The 26,412-nt window shown below is 52.7% G+C and overlaps 1 protein-coding gene across 1 annotated transcript; it reads right to left on the bottom strand.

Annotated features, from left to right (window-relative positions):
• Window positions 1–499: 499 nt before the first annotated feature.
• Window positions 500–21,318, bottom strand: MAN1B1 (mannosidase alpha class 1B member 1). The gene is given in 14 exon segments (XM_020289574.2): window positions 500–907; window positions 1,621–1,752; window positions 1,836–2,033; window positions 2,532–2,652; window positions 2,927–3,117; window positions 9,703–9,891; window positions 10,245–10,393; window positions 11,439–11,624; window positions 12,995–13,104; window positions 14,587–14,777; window positions 19,415–19,551; window positions 20,239–20,347; window positions 21,043–21,167; window positions 21,170–21,318. Coding segments are annotated over 14 exon segments (2,103 nt in total). The 5' UTR covers window positions 21,231–21,318; the 3' UTR covers window positions 500–703.
• Window positions 21,319–26,412: the final 5,094 nt, after the last annotated feature.

The raw sequence follows: 26,412 nt of genomic DNA, 5'->3' as shown, positions 1-26,412 counted from the left end.
AGCAGCTCTGACCTCGGGGAGCTGCATCTTGAGGTGTGACCCAAAGAACTGCTTCCCCCAGTGTTCCCCCAGACGCTGCAGTCGCAGAGCCCTCGCACACGGGAGACGTCACTGTTAGCCAAATCGACTTTTATCTCCACTGAGAAGACCCATCTGTCCGAGTGGGCTGGGAGCAGGAGGAACTCACCCCCCCACCCTCCAAGCTCCCTGCAGGGTGCCTGGAGGATCCCTGAGTCCAGTGTAAACACGAGAGCCAGGCCCGGCGTCGGGCCGCTGAGACCCGTGCATGGGACATTCAAGGCTCCATGAACCCAAGCAGAGCTGATCCAGGCTGTATACTTGGCTCCTCTCTGAACACGGCTCAAGCTCCGGGGTCCTGAGTGCCCCGCAGGGGACCAGAAGCCCGAGGATCACTGTGAAGTTGGCCGGTAGAAGGATGTTCAGGTTTCAGGAATTGTGAGCCATGATTGTAGTTTTCTCAAATAAGGCGGCAGAAGGCTCCTGGTGGACTGGCCCACCCTGAATCACACACCCAATTTATTCCTGTGTGTCCTGATCAGAAGCAGAGTCAAGGAGCCCAGAGCCAGGGCAGCAGCACTGACGCTCAGCAGCTGCCCAATGCCACGTGGGCCCTCTGAAGACCTCTCAGACCCAAGAAGGCATCTCTGCCCACCCAGCAGTCCCCACACCAGGAGCGGCCCCACTAGGCGGGGGTCCAGATGGGCAGGGGATGGGCCTCAGTGTTGAACACGTACGCGTCCAGGCTGAGGAGGTCTGGGTCATCGGAGAAGAGCAGGTACAGGTACTTGAGCGTCTCCCCCAGGAAGAAGCTCTCCATCTTGTCCCTGGGCTCCGGCTTTTGGGGATTCCGAACGTTGTTGATGGAGGAATAGCCACCCGAGGGCACCTGACAAGGCCAAGGCCACGTCACACAGGCCAGATGCACCCTGCTCCCACACCCAGCATCAGCCCTCGGGAAGAGCTGACAGCCAGAGGTGCCAACCCCAGAGTCCTTGCCCACACACGCCACACCTGGGCCCCAGGGAGGCTCGGAGCAGAGGGCACCAAGGTCAGCTGTAGTTCCACCAGAGACCCCTGGAAACGCCAACACCCCTTGAGCTCCCGGGACAGAAACTGCCTCCCCGAGAACCTTAGTGGAGGGGCCTTGGCGAGGCCGAGGGCCACGTGGTGGGAACCCCAGGCCCAGTGCCGCACAGCACAGGGCACCAGGCAGACGCAGATGGCAGGAGGCTGAGGCGGCGGAGGTCTCAGCCACGGTGCCTGCAACACAGAGAGGCTGGCTCCACTGCAGTGGCTGTGGGCCAGGGAGGGAGTGGCTCTGGAGACAGTGGCGGGCGCACCCCAGCCACAGGTGCACGTCGTGCCTTGTAGATGGGGGAGGGACCCTCCCCAGGGAGGCCAGCTGCTCTGAGCACTCTGGGTCCCACACGCCACAGGAGGTGTTGGCCAGGCCCCTTGAGCTGGGGTGTGGCCACCTCGAGGCCATAGCAAGCCCGCTTCTCCCCAACCTGCACCACAGCCAGCCAGAGCCTCCCAGCAGCCTGGCCCTGCCCCCACCAGGTGGCTGGTGACCATTGGGGACCAGACCCTGGCGCTCACCCGAGTGAACTTGTTGAAGCTCTGCAGGATCTCCCAGCCCCAGTCCTGGTACTTGCGGTCCCCCGTGAGGCGGTACAGGTAGAACAGGCTCTCCACTGTCTCGGGCCGCAGCAGGTTGTGCCTGTCGGCTGGCTGGGGGCACAGGAGGGCTCAGGCCAGGCCAGCCCAGCTGGTGCCCTCCCCACAGCCTGCCCTCAGCCCGGGCCCAGGCCCACCTTGACCTCAACGTCCTGGTGGCCTGGCTTGGAGTAAAGGTTGAAGTGCACGATCTCGGGACTTAGCCCCGTCTCCATCTGGTGGTTCATCTGGTAACAGGTCTCCATGAGCTCCTGCGCCAGCCGCATGTGGTCGGCGGGAAGGCCGTGGTGGACGCCCAGAGCCAGCGTCCCTGGCAGGAAGCACACCAGGTGGTCCTGGAATCAGAGGGTCCCCTCAGCCCGATCTCAGGCCCACACCCTCGGCCTGCAGCCACGTAGGCGGCCAGTGCTGGGCCCAGTGCCATCGCAGCTTGCAGCATGCCTGGGGGGACGCCTGCCCGAGCGACACTCATCGAGGCCACACCAGCAGGAGCACGAGAGGCAGCTTGAGTACAGCCAAGCACCTCCTGCTCCTCGGGGGGCAGGGGAGAGGCTAGGAGGGCAGGCTCCTCCAGGGAGCCACGCTGCACACTTCAGGCACCTGCTGCGTGGCAGGCAGCACAGGAGGCTGTGGAGGGAGCTGCCAGCCCAGGCCTCAACTGGCTGAGCTGTCACAGGGCCTCGCCAGGCAGCCAAGGTCACCTGTGGTCTTAGCTCACATGCCTTGGCCAGCATCTCACTGTTTTCCTCCAACTTCCAGACTCAGGAACCACAGAAGTCAAAGAAAAAGTGTCGGCCTCCCGAGGGCCGCGTGTACCCCACGCACACACTCACCATCTTGTTGCTAAAGCGGCCGTGGGTGAGTTCCCCCACGAAGATGAGCTTACTGGGTTCAGATCGCTGCAGCAGGTTTGCTTTTATTCCCTCGATGGCTTCAACGTAGTCTTCCAGTAACCTGTGAAAACCAGCAAAGCAAGTCGGCTTGCTCCAGCTCGGCAGGGCCCCAGGAACAGGCGTATTCTGAGCTGGGATCTGCACGCAAGCACAGCAGGCCCGGACCCTTCTGCACAGAAGATGCCACCACACAGCCCAGCAGCGACAACTCAGGCCTTCAACTGGACACTGGCCCTGGACCTCCGCAGAGGCCACGAGAAGTAAATCCGTCCCGCAGGAAAAGCCTAGACCACGCCTGGCACGGCTACACCAAAGGCAGCAGTAACGGGCCTCACTGTGTCTCCTGCTTCCCGCCCTGGATCCACTGCTTCAGCAGGTACTCGTAGTAGCTGTCGGCCCTGGCGCCCAAGGTGAACACGCCCAGGTGGGTGAAGAGGCCGCTGTGGGTGTTGATGAACATGGGCACCAGCCCGTCCTTCTTCCCAGACAGGGAGTGGATGTGCTTTGTCACCTTCTCCGCAGCCTCCTGCAGCAGAAAGGGGGACAATGTGTTTGCTGTGGCACTGCAAAGGGGGGTCTGTGAGCACTGCCTCTCCTTCCCCGTCACTGTTCCCAGCAGAGGACAGGACTCGGTTCCTGGCAATACCGCACCCAGCAGTCACCACTGTGCAGCCACCAGACACACACACCAGGACGTCACTGGCCACGATGGGCTGGCTGTCCCAGTAGACCCTGACAACAGAGCTGAGCTGTCTTCTGTCATTTGATGGGGATGGCATCTCATGACCACAGCCACTGTCCATGGCAACCTGCTGGCCTGGCCGTCGGCTACCGCTCCTGACCCTGCAGCCTCCTAGAGAACAACCCCAGCTCCCGAGCCCCCCTTTGGGGCTGGGCAGCCTGCGGCCCAGGCGCCCACGCTCTAACACGCTACCAGATGGGCTGCTCAGGACCCCGTGAGGCCAGGGCTTTCTCGGTCTCTACCCAACACGCCCAAACCAACGGTGAGTCCCTCTTTGTATGTGCAGCAGCCAGAGGCCCTGGGACCTGTGGACGGTCTACACGCATATGGTGGAAATGCCCTCTACTTGTCTGTGTGAGGGCCTCGCATGCACCGGGTGTGCTCCATTTCTCACCACAAGTGCCCCTGGTCTCTCTGGAGGGGCACGTCCAGCTCACAGTGAGAACAGAGACTCCAACATGAGACCAAGGGCATGAGTGACGACAAACAGACCAGTTATGCTTCATGAAAACAACAACATTCTATGCATCAAAATATACTGTTAAGAAAGTAAAAAGGCAACCCAGAATGGGAGAAAATATTGGCAAGTCATACATCTGATGAGGGGCTAATCCACAGCATACGGAACTCCTACAGCTCAACAAGATGACAAACAACTCAATTAAAAAGCAAGCAGGCCGGGCGCGGTGGCGCACACCTGTAATCCCAGCACTCTGGGAGGCTGAGGCAGGAGGATCGCTTCAGCCCAGGAGTTGGAGGCTGCAGTGAGCTGTGATGATGCCACTGCAGTCCAGGCTGGGTGACGGAGCGAGGCCCTGTCTCCCTGTCTCAAATAAATAAATAAAAGCCAAAGCAAAACAAGAAAAAGGCAGAGAACCCGATTAGACATTTCTCCAAAGATACACAAACGGCGGCCAGTGAGCACGTGACACAACACCGGGCATCACGAATCACTAGGAAACGCAAATCAAAACCACAGTGGGGTATCGCCACGCGTCTCACCGGCTACCATCCCAAAACCAGAAAAGAACAAGCAAGGCTATGAGAACCAGCCGCCCCGCACGCTGCCGGTGGGAAGGGGAGGCGGCGCGGCCACTGCGGAACACAGCGTGGTGCCTGCTCCAGACCGACACACGCGTGACCCAGCAGTTCTACTCTGGGCACAGACACGGGAGGATCAGAAGCAGTCAGGCAGCGGAGTCTGTGCACCCGCGTTCACAGCAGCGCCACTCACAACAGCCAAACGGGCAGCCACCAAACGCCGCCCGCTGACGGAGGGGTGGCCTGGCCGTGCAGTGGGATGTCAGCCTCAGGAGGGACATCCCGACACACGCCACCACACATGACACCACACACGAAGCTTCGAGGACACTGTGTTCGGTGACATAAGCCAAAGGATAAACGTGTGACTCCATTTACGTGAGGTACTTGGCGTGGTGGAATTCAGAGAAAGTAGAATGGGTTGGCCAGTGGCTGGAGGGCAGGGGACATGGGGCGGGGGACATCATTACTTCGTGGGGGCAGGTTCAATTTTAAGATGAAAAGGGTTCTGGAGACAGATGGTGGTGATGGTTGCACAACAATGTGAATGTACCAAATGCCACTGAATTGTGCACTCCAGGGTTTTTTTTTTTCTTTTTTAAAAAGAGATGAGATCTTGCTCTGTCACTCAGGCCAGAGTGCGGTGTGTCATCATAGCTCACTGCAACCTCAATTCTTGGGCTCAAGTGATCCTGTTGCCTCAGCCTCCCAAGTAGGTGGGACTACAGGCGCATGCCACCACACCCGGCTAATTTTTTTACTTTTGGGAGAGACGGGGTGTCACTATGTTGCCTCCCAAAGTGCTGGATTATAGCTGTGAGCCAATGTGTCTACGTAGTCTTAACAAAGGCTCACGCCTATAATCCCAGCGCTCTGAGAGGCTGAGGCAGGAGAATTGCTTAGGCCAGGACTTGGAGGTTGCAGTGAGCTGTGACGATGCCATTATACTTTGGCCTAGGCAACAGAGCAAGACTCTGTCTCAAAAAAAGAAAAAAGTTTCTAAAACAATGACTGGTAAGGGACTTTCAGATTTGACTATTCCCTTCATGTTCATTTGATTAAGAAATATTGATACTGAAAGGAAAACAAAATAAAACAGGAAAAACAAACAGGAACTCTGGGGCAGGCTGGCTGAGTTTGTATTCCCGAACTGCCTCTCAAATCTTTTATCTTGATTCACAAGTCCTCTTGGTGCCTCAGTTTCCCCAAGTGTCAAATAGGAATAGCAGAAGTATCGTTGCTCAGATGAAATGAGTGCCAAGGGCATCAGGCTGAGCTGCCGATGCCTGCTCAGGGCGTGTCCTGTTCGCACACTAGGTGAGTCTGGAGACGGTCAGGGTCCCAGGTACGTATGTAAGGGTGGAATCTGGGCACTCAAGTGGGCTTTCCTGAGCAGGAAGGCATTGCTGAGGCTCTGCAGGACGGTGAGCAGCAGCTCTCGGGGCACTCAGATGCACGCCTAGGCAGTTAGAGCCCGTGTGCCAGCTCAGGGTTGAATTTCGGTGCCCGTGGTACCAGCGCCAGGAAGACCGTGTGGCAGAGCCCATGCACATCACCCGCGCATGGCACCTGTGTGCGCAACACTGTTTCGAGCAATTCCTATGGGACAGACTCCCTCGGGAAGGACGCTGGGGCAGCAGCAGACCATGCGGACAGTGTGGATGGCAGAGACTTCACTGGCACAGAGGGTCCACGTCAGCTCTAGCACTTCAGCACACCAGGCACCATGCAGAGCAAGGCCGCCACGCACTGGCCGCCACGCGGTGGCTCCAGCATGGCTGCTGAGTGGGAACTCAGTGAGCTGCACACATGCTGCCGACAGCTCACGCAGGACACATCTGCAACAGGCAGAAGCAAACGGATGGGAGGGCGTGGGATTAATTCTCCAGTCAACGCCTTTCTGCCTGAGGCGTTCATGCCTCGGCATCACTCACCAACAAGGATACAAGATTCTTTAGGAAAAGCAAGAAAAGAAAACAGACAGGGGTCTTAGAGCACATGACCAAGTCCAAACAAAACTGCACTTACTGTAATTACTAAAATCGGAAATGAAAGTGAGAACACTACTACGAATTCTCATTCTACAGACACAAACAGGATTATGAGGGAATACTATCAACAACCCTCTGCCAACAAATTTCCTAATCAGGATGAAACAGACAAATCCACAAACCCTACCGAGATTAAATCATGAAGAAATAGAAGAGATAACAATGATCCTTCCCAAACTTTTCAAAAACAAAATTGAAGAGGAGAAAACACCTCCCAACTCATTCTAAGAGGCTGGCGTTACCCTGGTCCCAAAGCCAGACAAAGATACCACAAGAGTGAAAACTGCAGACCCATGTGCTGTATGGACACTGATGCAAAAGTGCTCAACAAAACACTAGCAAACAGAATTCGGCAGCATCACCAGGACTATACACCAAGACCAAGTGGGTTTGTTCTCAGAATACAAGGATGTTCAGCACATGAGAGTCAATCAATGTATACACCACGTTAACAGAATGAAGGAAAAAACACATCATCATCTCAACTGACAAATAAAATCTGACAAAAATGAACTCCCTTTCATGATAAAAGCACTCAAAAAGCTAGGAATTAAAGGGAATTACCTCAACATAATAAAAGCCATATATGAAGAAAACAGCAAATATCATAACGGATACTTGAGAATTAACCAAAGTGTGTAATTTGTACTGTGAACACTACAAAACGTTCCTTAAAGAAATTGGCTGGGTGCAGTGGCTCACGCCTGTAATCTTAGCATTCTGGGAGGCCGAGGTGGGAGGATCGCTCAAGGTCAGGAGTTTGAAGCCAGCCTGAGCAAGAACAAGACCCCATCTCTACTAAAAATAGAAATTAACTGGCCAACTAAAAATATATATAGAAAAAATTAGCCGGGCATGGTGGCGCATGCCTGTAGTCCCTGCTACTTGGGAGGCTGAGGCAGAAGGATTGCTTGAGCCCAGGAGTTTGAAGTTGCTGTGAGCTAGGCTGACGCCACAGCACTCACTCTAGCCTGGGCAACAGAGTGAGACTCTGTCTCAAAAAAAAAAAAAAAAAAAAGAAATTAAAGACATAACTAAATGGAAACACATCTCATTTCACAGAACGGAAGACTTAATATTGTTTTTATTTGTTTGTTTTTAGTTGGCCAATTAATTTCTTTCTATTTTTAGTAGAGACGGGGTCTTGCTCTTGCTCAGGCTGGTTTCCAACTCCTGAGCTCAAACGACCCGCTCGCCTTGGCCTCCTAGAGAGCTAGGATTACAGGCGTGAGCCACCGCGCCCGGCCTGGAAGACTTAATATTGTTATGGTATCTACAGAGTCAATGCAACCACTATCACAATTCCGATGACATTTTTTGCAAAATAGGAAAGCCCATCCTAAAATTCCTGTGGAATTTCAAGGAACATTGAATAGCCAAGACAATCTTGATGAGGATCAACAAAGCTGGAGGAATTGCGCTTTTTGATTTCAAAACTTACTATAAAGCTATAGTAATTAAAACAGCATTGCGGCCAGGCGCGATGGAAAGAAATTGGAAAGAATGGAAAGAAAATGGAAAGAAATTAATTGACCAACTAAAAATATGTAGAAAAAATTAGCTGGGCATGATGGCACATGCCTGTAGTCCCAGCTACTCGGGAGGCTGAGGCAGGAGGATGGCTTGAGCCCAGGAGTTTGAGGTTGCTGTGAGCTAGGCTGATGCCACAGCACTCACTCTAGCCTGGGCAACAGAGTGAGACTCTGTCTCAAAAAAAAAAAAAAAAACAGCATTGCAATGGCATAAAAATAGAGATGTAGACCAACAGAACAAATAGCCCAGAAAGAAACCCTTGGATATGTGGTCAAATATTTTTTACAAAAGTCCCTAAACATTCAAAAGAAAAAAGAAAATCTTTGCAACAAATGCTGCTGGGAAAACTAAATATTCACATGCAGAAGAATGAAGCTGGACCCTGACCTCATACCATACACAAAAATTAGCTCAAAAGGCCTAAATGTGAGACCTAAAACAATACAACTCTTAGAAGAAACTGTAGAGCAAAAGCTTCACAACACTGAATTTGGCAATGATTTCTTGAATATGACATCAGATTCATAGGCCACAAAAGAAAAAATAGACAAAATAGCTTGCATGAAAAATTTTACATGTTATACAACAAAAGACTCTACCAACAGTGTAAAAAGGCAACCCACAGACTGAGAGAAATACTTGCAAGTCATATATTTGATAAAGGATTAATATCCAGAATAAATATGAAAATCCTAAAATTCAACAAAAAAAACTAACCAGTTAAAAAATGGGCCAAGGACTTGAACAGACATTTCTCCAAAGAAGACAGACAAATGTCTACTACTTTCCCCCCTCCTCACTACTGCACTTGACTAGTCTAAAAAAAAAAAAAGACAGACAAATGGCCAACAAGCACATTTGTATCATTCTAATATCACTAACATTAGGAAAACGCAAATCAAAACCACAATGAGCACCACCTCACAACCATTAGGGTGGCTACTATCAAAAACCAGAAAGTAACAAGTGTTGGTGAGAATGTGGAGCAACTGGACCCCTTGCACACCACCGGTGGGAATGTAAAATGATGAAGCTGCTATGGAAAACAGTGCGGTGGTTCCTCAAAAAATTAAACGTAATTACCATATGATCCAGCAATTTCACTTCTGTGTATATACCCTAAAGAACTGAAAGCAGGATCTGAAACAGCTGTCTGTACACCACGTTCACAGCAACATTACTGACAACAGCTAAAACACGAAGCAGCCCAAGCGTCCGTCGACCCACTGACAGATGAACGGATGAGGGAAATTTGCTATCTGTGTACAAGAGAATATGACTGAGCTTTAAAAAGGAAGGAAATTTTGCAACATGCCGTGACATGGATGAAACTGGAGAACATTTTGTCAAGTTGAAATAAGCCAACTGCTAAGGGACAAGCACTATTATCATTCTACTTATACGAGGTACCTGGCACAGACAAACACAGAGAGACAGAAAGCGGAGCGGTGGGTGCCGAGGCTGGGGAGGGGATGGAGGGTTGCGGTTTAATGCGCGCAGAGTCCAGCTTTACACGGTGGAGAGAGTTTGGGAGTGATCGTGGTAATGGCTGCTCCACATTATGAACGGACCTAACATCACTGAAACGTACACTGACGGTCAGGATGGCACGTTTAGTGTCTTATCAAGAGAAAAATGGAAAAACAAGAGATTAATTAGCACACACACACAAACTACACTTGCTGTGATGAGCAAAGGTTGGCTCCAGTGGGAAACTGTGTCCAACCGGAAACCAGCCCCCTACCCGAAACTTCTTCACGCCCGTGAGACGAGAGAGCTCTCGGAACTCCAGCTGAATGCTCGTCACCTCGGCCACCGTGCTGTCTGACGTCCATCGTGGTGGGTGGGCGACTCCAGTGCCAATGTTCACATCGGAGTAAGGAATCTCGGAAGGCGTTTTGAAGGCAGGCATTAGCCGATTTCCAAAATCTTCCTAGTGTGTGAGCACAGCACAGAATCAGCATTTGGGGTCACGCAGGGGCCTCGTCTACGTTTCTTTAACTGTCACCGTTTTCATCAATTAAGTGGAGAGGCAGGTCTGACATCTCTCCAAGCCCGCACGCAGCAGAAAACAGCAGCTGGACCCAGCGGCACCGAGCAAACCCTCCCTATGGGCCGCGGTGACGTGGTGAGCTTCCCAGGGACCCACGGCTCACGCACAGCAGGCACAGCAAGAGACGCAAACGTGTCGGACAGGGGATGGGGCACCAGTCAGCTCCCACGACTCCCCCAGTGAAAGCCCGAGTGCCTGTCACACGTCCTCGCAGGGCACGCGGGGACACTCACGGCTTTCCGCAGGAAGAGGCTGTCCCCAGACAGGTGGTAGGCACTCAGAAGGCCCCCCAGCACCCGGATCGTGCTCTCGAACAGGTTCACGTCCACGTTCTTCTCAAAGTGTAACTTCTTTGACACCCACTTCCTGGCTTCTTCAAACTCTATGATATAAAACAGTAAAGGATACGGAAATAAATTAACAGCTCTGTCGTTCTCCTACGATCTAGCAATCTTCAAGATGTGTTCTGAGTGCATCACTCCCCTGCAGGCTCCCAGTGCCACCTCCCATTTCAAGGGGGTAAATCCTGAATTCTTCAACATGTGCAGATAAAACAGACAGCAGCACAGCCGTCATGACACAAATGGTTCACAACTGAAGGCCATGATGCAAAAGACTACATGAGTAATTTATTGGTGGTCTTTGAACTATTCAAAAACTTAGGTGAACACTTAAAATATCACTTCAGAGACAAAGACACATCCTCCCAACCCGCAGTAGACCAGAACATGACACTATGGATTCTATTTTTTTTGAGACAGAGTCTCACTCTGTTGCCAGGGCTAGAGTGCCGCAGCATCAGCCTAGCTCACAGCAACCTCAAACTCCTGGGCTCAAGCAATCCTTCTGCCTCCTGCCTCAGCCTCCCGAGTAGCTGGGACTACAGGCATGCGCCACCATGCCCGGCTAATTTTTTTCTATATATTTTTAGTTGGCCAATTAATTTCTTTCTATTTTTTAGTAGAGGCAGGGTCTTGCTCTTGCTCAGGCTGGTTTTGAACTCCTGACCTTGAGCAATCCTCCCGCCTCGGCTTCCCAGAGTGCTAGGATTACAGGCGTGAGCCACCGTGCCTGCACTATGGAGATTCTAAGCCAGGATGGGCCCACGCCAGACCTCCAGTCACTCACACCCCCCCCCGCCCCCGACCGCAACAGCAACAGGCTGGAAATGCTCCCTGGATGTCCACCCAGAGTCCACGCTCAGCTCTCGCGGAGGACCAGGGGACAGCTGTCCCGAGAGTGCCGTGGTGGCTGGATAATAGAAGGACAGGAGCCGACTGCACCAGGCATGTCCACTCCTGTGCCAGGAGAAGGGAGCGCGCGTGGGTAGATGGAAACGGCAGCTTTTACACCCAAGTGTGACCCTCGCACACCAGCTATGAGCCGCACATGTGGCACTCGGCCCCTCTCCGGAAATGACATGATACCTTTTCTCAGACCCAAAATCCACATGGTGTCCAGGGCGTCGATCAGGGTGAGGCCGAGGCCAAACCACTCACTGAAGGACCTGGACACGGGCCTCAGCTCGTCGTGGCCCCAGGCGAACTTGCGGTACCCATTCCACGCATGCAGGAAGACGTCGACCACCCCCTTCTGGCGGTCGTTCAGGCGCGCTAGGAGGGAGAGAGAGTACGGGCCGTGGATGACACCGTCCTGGTGTCAGGGCACGGACGCGGCCCCTCCGGGCAGAACGCCTCTGTGATCCCCAAGGCAGCGAAGGTGATGGTGGGTGGGGACCTGGCCGGAACCACGGGTAGAATGACAGGGGCAGGAAGGGCAGCAGTGCAGGGACAGGGGCGGCTCAGGGAGGACACAGCCTGCCGAGAGGTGAGGCCTCGGAGACTGCACAGCACCCCCGGGCTCCCACCCACCTGCCTGGGGCCGACCACCTCTCCCAGGGCTCGGGCAGGTGAAGCCCTTCTCGGGGCTTGGTGGCGTCTGCTCGAAGGGCACGAGGGCTACACCCCCAAGGGCCAAGAGGACAACACAGAGAGCAAAAGCCTTTGAAGCAACAGACAGGGCCGAGAGGGCCTGCTGCCGCTGCACGCAGCGAGGACTGAGAAATCTTAAATACTGGGGGGCGCAGCGACTCCGCCAACAACACCCTAAACTCACACACAGCCACGTTCTGCCTTATCGGCTTTGCGCCTTTAACAAGGACGTGGCACAGATGACTGACATCCCCGCTGCAGCCCTTTCCAGAGCTGACCTCCTCTCAAACTCGGGGCGTTTTCTACTCCCGTGTTGGTTAGGACCACACGGAACACACGGACTTGTGTGTGACAGAAACGCGTGCGTGGCACAGCATCACACCACGCGTCCTCTCAGTCGAGGGTCTGAGGGCTCCTCGAGCCTCCACGGCTTTGCCTGTCCGTTCCTAATGCCACCGGGAGTCCTAGGCATCCCAAACAGCCGGGGGGCGCCGGTGGTATCAGAGCAGGGCCACGTGCTGGGCTCGGGACCCAGTGACCTGGCCCCCACGGGATACCAACGGCCCTGCTGGAGACGGCCGCCAGCCTCGGGCCTCCCACCCGCAACACGGAGTGCGAAGGCGCTTGCCGCCTCAGGCCCGCGAGAGCTGCAGGAGGCCAGGCACGCACAGAGCTCAGACAAACGCCTGCGCCTAGGGCACCCTCAACAAATGGTGCTCGGAGCGCAGCGGCCCCCAGAGCTGCCTCAGGGTCCACCAGGCCCAGAGACCAGTGGTCACGTGGAGGACAGCATCCTCACGCACCCATCGACAGCCAGCTGGCCGGGGCAGAGCGGCACCATCAGACCCCCAAACACAGGCTCCTCCTCCCACCGCTCAGCACCCAGACGCAGGGACAACAGGCGCTTGAAGCCACGTGTGAGGACCTGGGATAGCACGCAGACAGGGAAGCACATGGGAGGGCCACATACCACACCTGGATGCGGTTCAGTGTGTGTCAGCCAGCCCCTCAGAATGCCCAGGTGAGGTGAGGAGGGCGCAGGTGGGCCTCACCTGGTTGGCTCTGCACCACGGCCGGCAGCACGGAAGGCTTGGTCGGCGCTTCTGCTTTTCTTGAAGAGATTTCAGGGTCCTGCTCAGGCTCAATCACTGCTCCCCGCCAGCTCCAAGGAGAGAAGGGAGAGCTCTCAGCCAGCACCAGTGACACACCTTGCACGCTTCCGCCTCCCCACCCCGCACCACGGCTGCAGCGAGGCAGCCCGTCTCCCCATCACCCTCCTGCTGCACAGGAGGGAAACCACACGATTCAGCGTGGACACACCCAGGCTGCAAATCGGGGTCACGCACTGCTCCAGGGAGGGGGCTGCGGGGAAAACAGGTCAGGGCACGCTGGGGTGTGAGAACAGCACCTGGCTGGCCTAGGAAGGGGAGCTGTCCGAGGTCAGAGACCAAAGCGTGTGGAATCGTGACAAGTTACACTGCGGAGGGAAGCAGTGGCCAGAGGCTGAGGCCATAATTTATCACCCAAACCAGGGTGTGGGTGACATGGTGAAGGGACATGGGATGGCCACACAATCTGGGACTGTTTCTACACTCGGGACACAGGGCCACTCCCAATTCCCTGTCTATGATCTCCCTGTCTATGTCCCTGTCCTGATCTCCTGTCTATGTCCCTGTCCTGATCTCCTGTCTATGTCCCTGTCCTGATCTCCAGACCGTGGGCTCCATCCCACAGTCTGGAGATCAGGAAAGGGCTTGGCACACAACTTCCTGGTCCCAAGTTTAGCAAAGTGCCTCTTAAATCCATTCACGGTTCACATCTTAGAAGTACAAATCATTTACGAGCTGAGGTCAAAATGCTCTTTCACTCGGAAGGTAAAACCCCCTTTCGTTCATGCAAACATGAACAGGAGCTGCCAAGGGGCCTCATTTATTCCTCGAGTGAACCCGCCCACCCTTGCCCATTTTCCCCGGAGCCCCTCTCTCCAGGCTGAGAGTGCCCGGCTCAGGCCACTCCTGCAGGACAGCGCCTTTCCTGGCCTCTGCCTGTGCCCACCATTCACTCAGAAGCAGAGCTCAAGCTGGCCCCGCAGTCCCCAAGGCAGACTTGCCGTGACTGCGCCAGGGGAGGAGGACCGCTTTCTGCCTTGACTGCATCTGCCGTGGTCTTAGAGGCACAACATCAAACAGGAGCCGAGGTTGAAACCCCTCAAGGCTTCGCCAGGCTCCTGCAACCTGGACCCGAGCAGGCTGGCGGGGACAGCACCCTAGGGGTCTGGGCACGAAGTTGAGCCCTCTTGCTCTGCTCTCTGCCCAACCTGAAGCAGCACAGGAAAGGGGGGCCTGGCCAACCGCTGTGCACCTCCACGCTGCCTGCTCCCCACCCAAGGCCCAGGCCCTGCTGCACCCCACCACACACAAGCCCCTCACACGCTAAAAACAGGCTTGTTCTAAAACATTGCTGCAGATCATGAGAGGGTCAACCTAATTTAGCTCTGACATCCAGTTTTTTAAAATTTTATTTTGTGATCACAGTTTAACGAAAGCAGATACAGAGCACGTGTTGTCCGTGCGATGCTGGTTCTCGGTACCTGTTTCTCAGAACTCAAGAGCCCCGCAGGCCCAGGCCCCCTCCAACACCCTACCTGATGGCCGTCCTCTGCGGGTCCCCGGCCTGGCGAGCATCCCCGGCCTGGTGAGCATCCTCGGCCTGGCGAGCATCCTCGGGGGCTCCTGCCCTTTCCTCAGTGCCATCCCGCACCCCAGTCTCCGAGTCCTTGTTGGGGGTTCTCATCTGCAGGCGGGGCGGTCCCCGTCGGAAATGCTTGCGAAGCTTCTACACAAACACCAGAGTTGCATGCGGACACCACTCAGCGTCTGGGAGCTGCTCCTCGCTTCACATCCCGGGCGCTCTCGCACAGAGCCTGGCACGCTGGCCGTGCAGCGCTCCACCACAGACCCCACTGTTTTCGTGAGGTCACACAACACGCAGGCTTGGGGGAGGAGCTCCGTAGGAGCCGTGGAGACACTACCAACCAACAGGCCAGCACAGCCCTGAACAAAGGGGTCAAAACCCCAGTCCGATTATTTCTAAACTGCCACAGATCCTAGGGGGTCAACAAGAAAGGGCTGGAACAAAGACCCCATGCATGGGAGCCACAAAAAGTGGCAGCCCAGGCCCACTCCTCAGGCCTGCCCCTGCCACATGCTCACGGACGTGTGGAAGGTGCCACGTCCTCGGCACAGAGTGTAAAGATTCAGACGCTACAGCGCTGGCTTCCCTGGCAGGAGCCCACAGCTAGGGGACGCCCTGTCGACACCTGACGTGGGCCTCCCAGTCCCCGTCTATGTGCTCCCACACGTCCAGGCACAGAACCCCACCCTCAGCTTCCTCCCCCACGTAGCTGGGGCCACAGGAACAGCACAGCTCTGCATAGGACCTGTCCCTTTAACAAGGCGTCTACAGCCCTCCCACGTCAGAGGCCAGCTCACCCTGTGGTGCGGCCGCAGTTCTCCAGTGTCGCCAAACCATAATTCTGTGCCACTTCTTTACTGACGGATACTTAGACTTTTTCCAATTTTTAATTTTTTTCTTTTTTTTTTAGTGATAGGGTCTCACTATGCTGCCCAGACTGGCCTTGAACTCCTGGCCTCAAGTGGTCCTTCCACCTCAGCCTCCCAAAGTGCTGGGATTACAGGTGTGAGCCACCACAACTAGCCTTTACACATTTCTTCTATAAGCTTTGTTCTGGTTTTAAAAAAAATTTTAATTTTTTTTTTTTTTTTTTTTTTTTTTTTTGAGACAGAGTCTCACTTTGTTGCCCAGGCTAGAGTGAGTGCCGTGGCGTCAGCCCAGCTCACAGCAACCTCAAACTCCTGGGCTCGAGTGATCCTTCTGCCTCAGCCTCCCGGGTAGCTGGGACTACAGGCATGCGCCACCATGCCCGGCTAATTTTTTTATATATATATCAGTTGGCCAATTAATTTCTTTCTCTTTATAGTAGAGACGGGGTCTCGCTCTTGCTCAGGCTGGTTTTGAACTCCTGACCTTGAGCAATCCGCCCGCCTCGGCCTCCCAAGAGCTAGGATTACAGGCGTGAGCCACAGCGCCCGGCCAAATTTTTTTAAACTTCTTTGTTAAAAACTAAGACACAAACACACACACTAGCCCAGGCTGACACAGGGTCAAGACACCAGTGTCACTGTCTCCACCTTCAGACCTTGTCCCACTGCCAGGGCTCCTGTGACAGCAATGCCTTCTGGATCCCTCCTGAAGGACCTGCCTGAGGCTCTTTACGGTTAACTTTTTATTCTTCATAAGTAGGAATGCATTCTAAAATAACAATAAAAAGTATAGTACCAGGTGCGGTGGCTCATGCCTGTAATCCCAGCACTCTGGGAGGGTGAGGGGGGTGGATTGTTTGCGCTCAGGAGTTCCAGACCAGCCTGAGCAAGAGTGAGATCCCATCTCTACTAAAAATAGAAAGAATTATCCAGGCACAGTGGCACCTGGAGTCCCAGCAACTTGGGAAGCTAAGGCAGAAGGATCGATTGAGCCCAGAAGATCAAGGTTGCTGTGAACTATTACGATGCCACAGCACTCTAAGCACAGTGAGCGAGCAAGACTCTGTCTCCAAAAAAAAAAAGAAAGCATTAAATTCCCAAGAATAAATTACTGAAGACACGGACACTATACAAGAGGGGAAAGTACACATGGCTCATTCATCACCTTGAAAATAGCCAACTTCTAGGGGAGAAATATACATGTCCATGAAAAGCAGACCTCATTCTCTGTCACATCAGAAACATTTCCAACATGAGAGCACCCAGCGTTGCCAGGAGGCCAAATGACTGCTACTCTCAGACACTGCAGGAGGGGAAGCAAATTCTCAAACAATTCAAGTGGCAATTCAGATTGTATGACTTCAAAATATTCACAAATTTTAACTGAATAATGGTTTACATACACAGGACATAATTAGAGCACTATTTATAAATAAAGAAGGACTCCACAATAGATAAAGGATTTAGCAAATTAGGGTATATCCATGCAATAGAAAGCAAAGCTACACAAATTTGTATGAAAGGAATATTCTCACAATGTACATGGAAAAAACAGGACACAAAGCCAGACACTAACTCTCAATTATGTATACATATGTGTATCCAGATAAAATTATCATTTTTCTTTAGAGACAGGGTCTCACTCTGTTGCCCAGGCTGGAGTGCAGTGGGCCAAACACAGCTCACTGCAGCCTCAAATGCCACGGCTCAAGGCATCCTCCTGCCTTAGCCTTCTGAGTAACCAGGGATATAGCTGCCCACTACCATGCCCAGCTAATTATGATTATTATTTATTTATTTAGTACACATGGGTTTTGAACTCCCAGTCTCAAGTGATCCTCCAACCTTGGCCTCTCAAAGTACTGCAATTATAAGCGTGAGCCACCGGACCCAGCCCCCAAATAAAGTTATTAAATGTGTCAAAGGTTGCCCTGGGTAAAATGATAATAAGTGAGTTTTTCTTCCCCTTTATACATTTCTGAATGTTCCATTTTCTCTCCTAAGCATCTACAACATTTGAAATCAAAGAAATAAAATGTTTGTGTTCGAGTGTGAGGACAAATGCTAAAAAAAAAAAAAAAAAAAAGTTTGTGTTTTTTTTTTTTTTTTTTCAGAGACAGACTCTCACTCTGTTGCCCAGGCTAGAGCGCCGTGGCGTCAGCCTAGCTCACAGCAACCTCCAACTTCTGGGCTCAAGCGATCTTTCTGCCTCAGCCTCCAGAGTAGCTAGGACTACAGGCATGCACCACCATGCCCAGCTAATATTTTTCTATATATTTTCAGTTGTCCAGCTAATTTCTTTCTATATTTAGTAGACATGGGGTCTAACTCTTACTCAGGCTGGTCTTGAACCCCTGACCTCGAGTAATCCTCCCGCCTCAGCCTCCCAGAGTGTTAGGATTACAGGTGTGAGCCGCTGCACCTGGCCCAAAGTAGCAAAATGTTAACAAACAAGGGTCTGGCCAAAGCAAAGCCTTATCCCTGACTAGGTCTTCTAGACAGTGCCACATCTGAACAGGAGGAGGTGCATTCCCCAGAGAGTACCACAGGGAAGTGAAACTGCCACCTGGCCCCAGGGGAAGTTCACAAGGTGTCCCGGTATCTCCTAGATACAGTCTCTGTCACATCAACTACAGTAACTAAAACCCAAAGGACCTTCACAGGGTTCTGAACAGCCACACCACAGTTGGTGATCCCTGGGGTCTCAGTGGCACCCGGGTCACAGATCTTCTGTTTCCAGAGCCAACTCTCACTGAGAGGTGCTTCCTGGGTTCTCCCACTGCCTCCAGTCTCCACTGCCCCCGCCCTGCAACCCCACAAGACTAGGACTGGCCCCTTCTTCCACCTTTCCATACAACACGCCACCTGTACCTGGGGACCCCCAAAACCTGTCTGCCCTGTCAAGGGTCTGGTCCCGACACCACCCGCCCACTGACATCTCCACGCTGCCTCCCAGGCACTTAAAACAGAGTGCCTCAGTGTCCCCAGACTAGATCCCGCTCAGCCTTCACTGAACACGCCTCCTGGGGAACCCTCCCCGCCCACCCCACCCCCACACACACATACACACGCTCACTCTCTCTCTCTCTCTCTCTCTCTCTCTCTCTCTGCCCAGTCCTGTGGAGCCTTCCTTCAACCACACAGCTTCCCCCACAGCCAGGCAGCTGCGATCTTCCTGCCTCTTGCCCTCCACGTCTCCACCCAGTGGCCAGAGCAGTTTTCACAGCAAACAGCTCAGATATCCCATCCACTGAAACCTCCAGTGCTGCTCACACCCCTTGAGGACCTGAAGGACCGACTGGTCTGACCCAAGTCCCCTTCCTCAGCCACCTTGGAATTTCGTTTCCCTGGAATAAGCCAAGGTCCTCCTTGCCTTGGGCAGTTTTCCTCAGGGTCAAGTCTGACTCTCTCCACTCGGCCCAGGGCCAGTGGCATCTCAGCCTTCAGTTCAGATCTGGACCTGGGCGCCATGTCCTCAGAGACGCTGCCCTGAGACCTCGAACACCCCCTACGCCCCCCGTTATTCTTCCCCTAGTCCTGTTCTCTCCACAAAGGGCACGCACCACGTGCCACCTGCCTCTTCATGTTTCTTGCTGGCTTCTGACCAGCTTCTCCCACCAGCTTGTGGCCACTGTGGAGAAGGGACAGGTCTGATTTATTCATCAATGTGAAGCCAGCACCTAAGACAGTAACCAGCCCATGGTCAGTGTTCAGAGAGAACGAAGGAAAGAACATGCCTTTCTGTCCCTAAGTGTAGTCCAACCAGCCAAGAACCAGTGAGCGTGAGGTGCAAGCATGGCACAAATGGCAGGGAAAACAACTCTCAGTCTGTTTGGAACATCATTTACTAGTTCGAGATGCTTCTGGAATAGGCCCGATATACTTCCGAGTATGGTATACTAAAAGTACCTGAGATAAAATCTCTGGGAAGTCTTCTGGGTTAGTGGCAGCCTTCTGAGGAGCCGGTAAGACGGGTGGATTTGCTGGCTTCAACCCAGGGATCTCTGGCCTCACCTTCTGCTCTTCTGTCGGCCTGTCACTCAGAGCTGAACAAGAGAATCTACTTTATCTCAAACATGTCACAAGGCCTGGAAGAGATTTAAACACCTTCATCGAAACACCTGGCAGGTGTCAATCATTACAAAACAACATAATGAGACCCGAAAGTCACTGAAATGAATTCAACAAAGGCCAAGGGAATGAAATCTTTTCCAAAGCACTTGGCAGTCTGTGTCCTTATCTACCACACACACCGGCTGCTTCACCTTAGCGTTCTCCCTTCCAGAAAGTCAGCACGGTGGCACACAGGCAACTTATCTGAGCAACCTACGACAGCTCTTTAGCTTCCCCCTAAAAGCAATCTTAGAGAAATTCAGAAGAGTCCCTATGTCCTCACCAGAACACAGTAGCGAGCTCTAGGAAATGTGTGTACTTATGTACCTAATTCTTTAGACTGAGCGTTCAAGCTCCCGACCTGATTTACCCTGTGGAAGAGGCACTGGAGATATCAGTACTTACACTAGATACCTAGAAAGCAGTCAGACAGCATCAAATTAACATCTGTGTTCTAGCCAGGTGGTTAAATACAGCTCTACCTCTTTCTTTATCTTCATGTCTTGCCAATTCGTTGCCATATATGCCTCCCGGAGCTGTTTAAGGTAGAATGCAAGATCGCTTCTGCCCAGTCAACCCTCAACACAAGTATCATCTTCAGGCACACGTGTTTCCGATACCTTTCCACTGCTCAGCCAAGCTGCTGTAGGACAGGAGTCCACAGAGAATCAGAAAGGCCAGGAGGAAGAGAATCACATTCCGCTGTAATCTCGACAGTTGCTTCCATTTCTGAGGGAGGGACAGAGAATGACATTTCTTACGGAAAATATCCACAACTGAAAAAGTCTCTTCAACCTTCACACATTCAGTGAGGACAACGAGTAATTCAAAACGATCCAGCGTTCAGACCCGCTTGTTTTGAATGGGGAGAAGTTCCTTCTTAGCAAGGATGACCCTGCTGGGACAATCTACAGATGTCATAAGACGGGGGTTCAGGTGAGAAGAGAGTAAGAACAAATGCAGAAACATTCCCGTCCTCACATCAGCAGCGGGGAAGACTCCCGAGATTCCCCGTGTTTGGCTCGGACCCCCAGCAGCCCCCACCTGCCCGGATGTGGTCGGTGCCAATGCCCTTCCGCCCAAGACCAGCACGAACACACGGCTAGTTAGCCGAGTAGGGCCGGTCACTCGTTGTACCGAGAGAGTCCAAGGGGGACCTCGGTCTCCGCTCCAAGAGGGACCTGCCTGGGGCCGCATCTTGCAGAGGCAGGAACGAAGCCCAGACAAGTGGGGCTCGGGCCCGCTCCCCGACCCCATCCCGCAGAACTCGGGCCGCTTAGACGGCTGCGACCAAGCCGCCCCGCAGCTTCCCCGGCCCCGAGCGACACCTGCCCCTTCCTGCGGGGCAAGGGGTGGGGGGAGGGCAGGCCGGGAGGGCGGCGGGCGCGGCTGCCTCGAGCCCCGGTCGGCGCCCCGACCCTCACCCTCCAGCACGAGCGCGGCCGCCAGCTCTTGCGGTAGTCGTAGGTCTCGCCCGGGCTCAGCGTCACCGATATGAAGTCCCGATGCGGCGGGGGCGGCGACGGGTACATGACTGCGGCGACAGCCCCGGGGACTCCCCCACTGGCGGCGTCAGGAAGTCAGGCTCCGAGAAGAACCCACCGCTTCGCATGTCAGTACATCGCGAGCAGCCATTGCAGCGCCGTCAACACCCCGCCCTTCGCGCTCCTGCGCCATTGCGCGTGCGCGGCGTCCTTCCGGTTCCTTCCGTCCCCGCCCACCGCCACTGCGCCTGCGCGCGGCCCCGTGTATTCCAGTTTGCGGGATTATATTTTATGGCGCCTGCGTGAAACACCTGCGCGCCTTCGTCCTGACCTCACGTTCACTGCGCTTGCGCCTGCCCGCGCCTGCGCACATCTCCTCGGACCGTAGCCGTGGCCATGGCAACAGCGGGGTTCTGGTTTCTGGTCGGAGGCGTGGTCTCTGCCGAGGGCTCCGCTATCCTTTGCCCTCTCGGGTTCCGGGTGCCAGTCCTCCGGCCTCCTGTCTTCGCGTGGGGCCCGCTTTGCCCTCGCCCACGAGAGGTGACGCGCACACCCGGGGAGCTCGGTCTGGGGACGCGGCGGGGCGGCGCCGCCATGTTTGCAGGGAACTCCCGCCGAACCTCAAGCCCGGCGCTGCCCGGTTCTCTCCAGGCCGGGCCGCCCACGGCCTCCCGCGGTGCTGGCCGTGCCACTGCTGGGCGTCGGAGGGCTCCGGGTCGGCGCCTCTGCCGCCCAGCACGTGGCCTGTGTGAACCTGCCCCAGAAGGCCCCCTGCCCGCGGCCCCTTCCCTTCTCGGGGTGGTCTCTGGGGTTTCCGCGGGTCCCTTCCCGCTGTGGGGGTTGCCGGTTCCAAAGTGAAGTCGGAGGCGACCACGAATAAGCCCTCGCGAATACATGCCTGTAAAAAGACTGGTCACAGGACATGCCTACGTGTAGACTAGGGGCGGCACTTATCACAAGAACTTCCTCAAGATGTCAGTGTCCCAGGTGCCCGGCTTGCCCCGACACTGGCCAATTGAAACCTGTCTCAGCCAATGAGCTAATGCCAAGTCCTGTAACACTTGGCAGTCTTTGTAACCTTTGGTCTTCGTAACCTTTGGTTTCAAAACAGCAGACGTGGACTTCTCCTTGCCTCAAAAGATTCCCCTCCCCCGCAGCTACCCCCACAATGCCTGAGGCCTGCCATAGTTTGCATACCCTGAAATGCAGTTCTCATTTATTCCTGAATAAAATAATTTATCCTGGAGAGCCTGTCCCTGAGTTTCTTTCTCATGCAGCTGTGTTTCACATGCAGCTGTGCCGTTAGTCCCAACAATACTCTCAGCAAAGTGCAGGAGGGTGAGTCACCAGGCTGTCAGGGCTGAGGGTGCAGGAGCCCACCCCTGCAGAGCGCCCCAAGTTTCCTGACCCCCTGGGTCTTCTCAGGCCCTTCTGAGACCCTGATGTAGAGCTGGACGGGAGCACAAGGGGATTCCTGGGTGCCCCAGAGTGGTGTCAGCCCTCATGTGTGGTCTCCTGTTCCCAGAGGGGCCCCCGGGGAGCTCCAGCCCTGGGACACAGCTCTGAACACCTGGTCCCTGTGCCCGCCACCCATGTGCTGATCAAAAACTGTACTTGCGTTTCCCATAAGCACCTTGTTTATTGGAAATGTCCCATCCACAAGACATCAAGGTATCAGTGATCTTTCAAAACTCAGTTGTCTCATTAGTGGTGGCCTGGGGTTAGGGATGGGAAAGGGGTGTCTTGAGGGAGGTCTTTGTGGGGACAAATGGTTGTGCATCTGGGTTGTAGTGGTGGGTGGGCTAATCTACAGGTGTGACGACTTCGAATGCTGTGCCAGTGTCACCTTCCTGGGGTTCATATCGCCCTATAATCACGTGATGAAGATGCATCTGATGGGGAAACTGAGGATGGGTTGTTGGACTTCCTGGTGTATGGAAGCTCCCACCAGCTTTTTGAGTCCCGCAGCCCTTACACTGAGGGAAGGAGAGATTGGTGGGCCACAGAGTACAGAAACTGCACAGCAGTCAAGAGCCAACCAACCCCCTTTTCTGAACCAGCAGGAGACCCCCAAGGCCGACCAGGATGCAGGAAACCCGCAGGTGGAACAGAAAGATCCAGACATGCAAAGAGAGCAGCCCCCTGCCAGATAATCCAGGATGGATGGCACTAACATCCTCTGAGAGTATCAAGGAGATCAGGCATCTATTAGACAAGAGTAGGTTGCTGTTATAAAAGAAAGAGAACAGGAGACTCTTGGAAATAAAAATATTATTGCTGGCGAAAATAATTAATTTGGAAGACGGAACAGAGGAAATCTGCTTGATTTCCACAAATCAGAAAGAGAAAGGCAGAAAGGTACTGTGAAAAGAAAGGTCAGGAGTCTATTTCAGTCCTCCTCACTCCTCCCAGTGCAGGGAAACTACCTGTTGATCTTCTTAAAGGCAGATCCTGATTGGGGTGGGGCCCGGGGGAGGCCTGAGGCTCTGCATATCCTGCCCCTCCCAGGCACTGCTGTGCTCCTGGCCCACCAGACTGCTATTGGGAATCAGCGGGACATATCAGGAGAATTCGTGGTCAAAGACTAAGACCCTGAGAAAGAGAGAAAAGAGAAGATGGAAAGGATAGAATTGTCAGAGCCTAATAGAAGAAATTCCTTGTGGCTGAAATTCTTCGATTCCAAGCCAGGTGGGATGGATGAAGAAAACTCACTCCTAGACACTTCCTCCTGGAGGCTCAGAGTTCCCTGGTCAAGGAAGGTGTTGAAAGAAATCGGGGAGGAGAAGTAAGTCAGCCAGGAGGAGCAGGGATGAGATGGCATCAGGCTTCTCACTGGTCACCCTGATGCCAGAAAGCAAAGCCACACCTTCAAAACTGAGCAGGAATGACTGGAACTTTGTCCCTGATAACATCTGCTATTTTTTTTTTTTTTTTGAGACAGAGTCTCACTTTGTTGCCCAGGCTACAGTGAGTGCTGTGGCATCAGCCTAGCTCACAGCAACCTCAAACTCCTGGGCTCAAGCGATCCTCCTGCCTCAGCCTCCCGAGTAGCTGGGACTACAGGCATGCACCACCACGCCCGGCTAATTTTTTGTATATATTTTTTAGTTGGCCAATTAATTTCTTTCTATTTATAGTAGAAACAGGGCCTCGCTCTTGCTCAGCCTGGTTTCCAACTCCTGACCTTGAGCAATCCACCTGCCTCGGCCTCCTAGAGTGCTAGGATTACAGGCTTACAGGTGTGAGCCACCGCGCCCGGCCAGGTAACATCTGTCTTAAAGTCTATTTCATGTGGTATTAGTATAGCTACTCCAGCTCTCTTACGGTTGCTGTTTGCCTGGTATATCTTTTTCCAAAAAACAATTAAAACATATACACACCTGGCCGGATGCAGTGGCTCATACCTGTAATCCCAGCACTCTGGGAGGCCAAGGTGGGAGGATCGCTCAAGGTCAGGAGTTTGAAACCAGCCTGAGCATGAGCGAGACCCCGTCTCTATTATAAACAGAAAGAAACTAATTGCCCAACTAAAAACATATAGAAAAAAATAGTAGCCGGGCATGGTGGCTCATGCCTGTAGTCCCAGCTACTTGGGAGGCTGAGGCAGGAGGATCGCTTGTGCCCAGGAGTTTGAGGTTGCCGTGAGCTAGGCCGACGCCACAGCACTCTAGCCAGGGCAACAGAGTGAGACTCTGTCTCAAAACAAAACAAAACAAACAAAAAACATATACACACCTAACAAGAGAGCCATAATATACACGAAGCAAAGACTTACAAGATTGGAGAGAGGAACAGACAACGCAAAAACAATATGTAACATCACACTGTCAATAATGAGTAAGACAGCAGAGCAAGCAAAACAGCAACAAGGACTGGACCTGAATGACGCTGGCAGCCACCGTGACTCCACCGACGTCTACACAACACACTCCCAACAACAGCAGGTCACACCGTCTTCCCACCTGCAGATGGATCATCATCCAGTGTAGACCACACGCTAGCCCATAAAACAGATCTAAGTTAATTTTAAAGGATTGAGATCATACAATGTATTTTTAACCACAATGGAATGAAAGTACAAATAAAAAGGAGAAAGATTTGAGAAATCAATAAATATTTGGGAAATTCAAAAAACCCACTTCTAAATGAACCAGGGGTCCAAGAAGAAATCACAAGAAAAATTAGAAAATATGTTGAGCTGAATGAAAAGGAAAATATGTACATCAACGTTTATAGAATGCAGATAACACAGTGCTTTCAGGGAAATTTTAACTACAAACATTTATGTTGGAAGAAATGAAATGCCAGGCACAGGGGCTTGTGCCTGTCATCCCAGTGCTTTGGGAGGGACCACAGGAAGCAGAAGGAAGGAAAGAATAAAGATTAGTCAGTGAAACAGACACAGAAAAACAACAGAGAAAATCAGTGAAACAGAAAGTTGTTCCTTTGAAAATATCAACGAAATTGGCAAATGTTTAGCTAGATTAGCCAAGAAAAAATTAATACTCCTCTATAGAGGTCACAGAAAAGAAAAGAAAATTAGGAATAAAAGGGGACATCACTACTGTCCTTACATAAATCAAAAGGATTATAAGAAAAAACTATAAACAACTTTGTATCAATAAACCTAATGCTTATAAATGGACACAGTTCTTAAAAGATACAAATGGTCAAGACTGACTCATGCAGAAATAGAAAATTTGAATATATCTTCAAGGAAACTTAGTAACTTAAAATCTTTTTACCAAAAAAAAAAAAATGCTCAGGCCCAGTTAATTGGTTTCATGGGTGAATTCTACCAAACATTTAAAGAGGAATTAACACCAATCCCTTACAAATTCTTACAGAAAATTGAAGAGGAGGGAACACTTTTCCAACTCATTTTATGAGGCCAGTAGTAACCTAATACCAAAACCAGAGAAAACTGTCAAGAGGAAACTACAGACCAATGTGCTCAATTGTTATAAATGTGAATATTCTTTATGAAATATTAGCAAACAGAATCCAACAACATACATTATGACCAAGTGGGATTTATTTCAGGAATATAAGATTGTTTTAACATCCAAAAATCAGTAAATGTTATGCACTATAATTAATAGCTTAGAGCACAAAATTTACATTGTCATCCCAGTAGATGCAGAAAAAACATTGTGACAAAGTCCAATACCTATTCACAATAAATAGTCTCAGCAAACTAGGAATAGACCAGCCACAATGGCTCTCGCCTGTAATCCCAGCACTTTGAGAGGCACAGGAGGGAGGACCTCTTGAGGCCAGGAGTAGGAGACCAGCCTGAGCAACATAGCA

The sequence above is a fragment of the Microcebus murinus genome, chromosome 12, assembly GCF_040939455.1.
Source record: "Microcebus murinus isolate Inina chromosome 12, M.murinus_Inina_mat1.0, whole genome shotgun sequence".
Lineage (NCBI taxonomy): Eukaryota > Metazoa > Chordata > Mammalia > Primates > Cheirogaleidae > Microcebus > Microcebus murinus.
The sequence above is the reverse complement of the archived record's forward strand: the minus strand, read 5'-3'. Positions and strand labels throughout refer to the sequence as shown.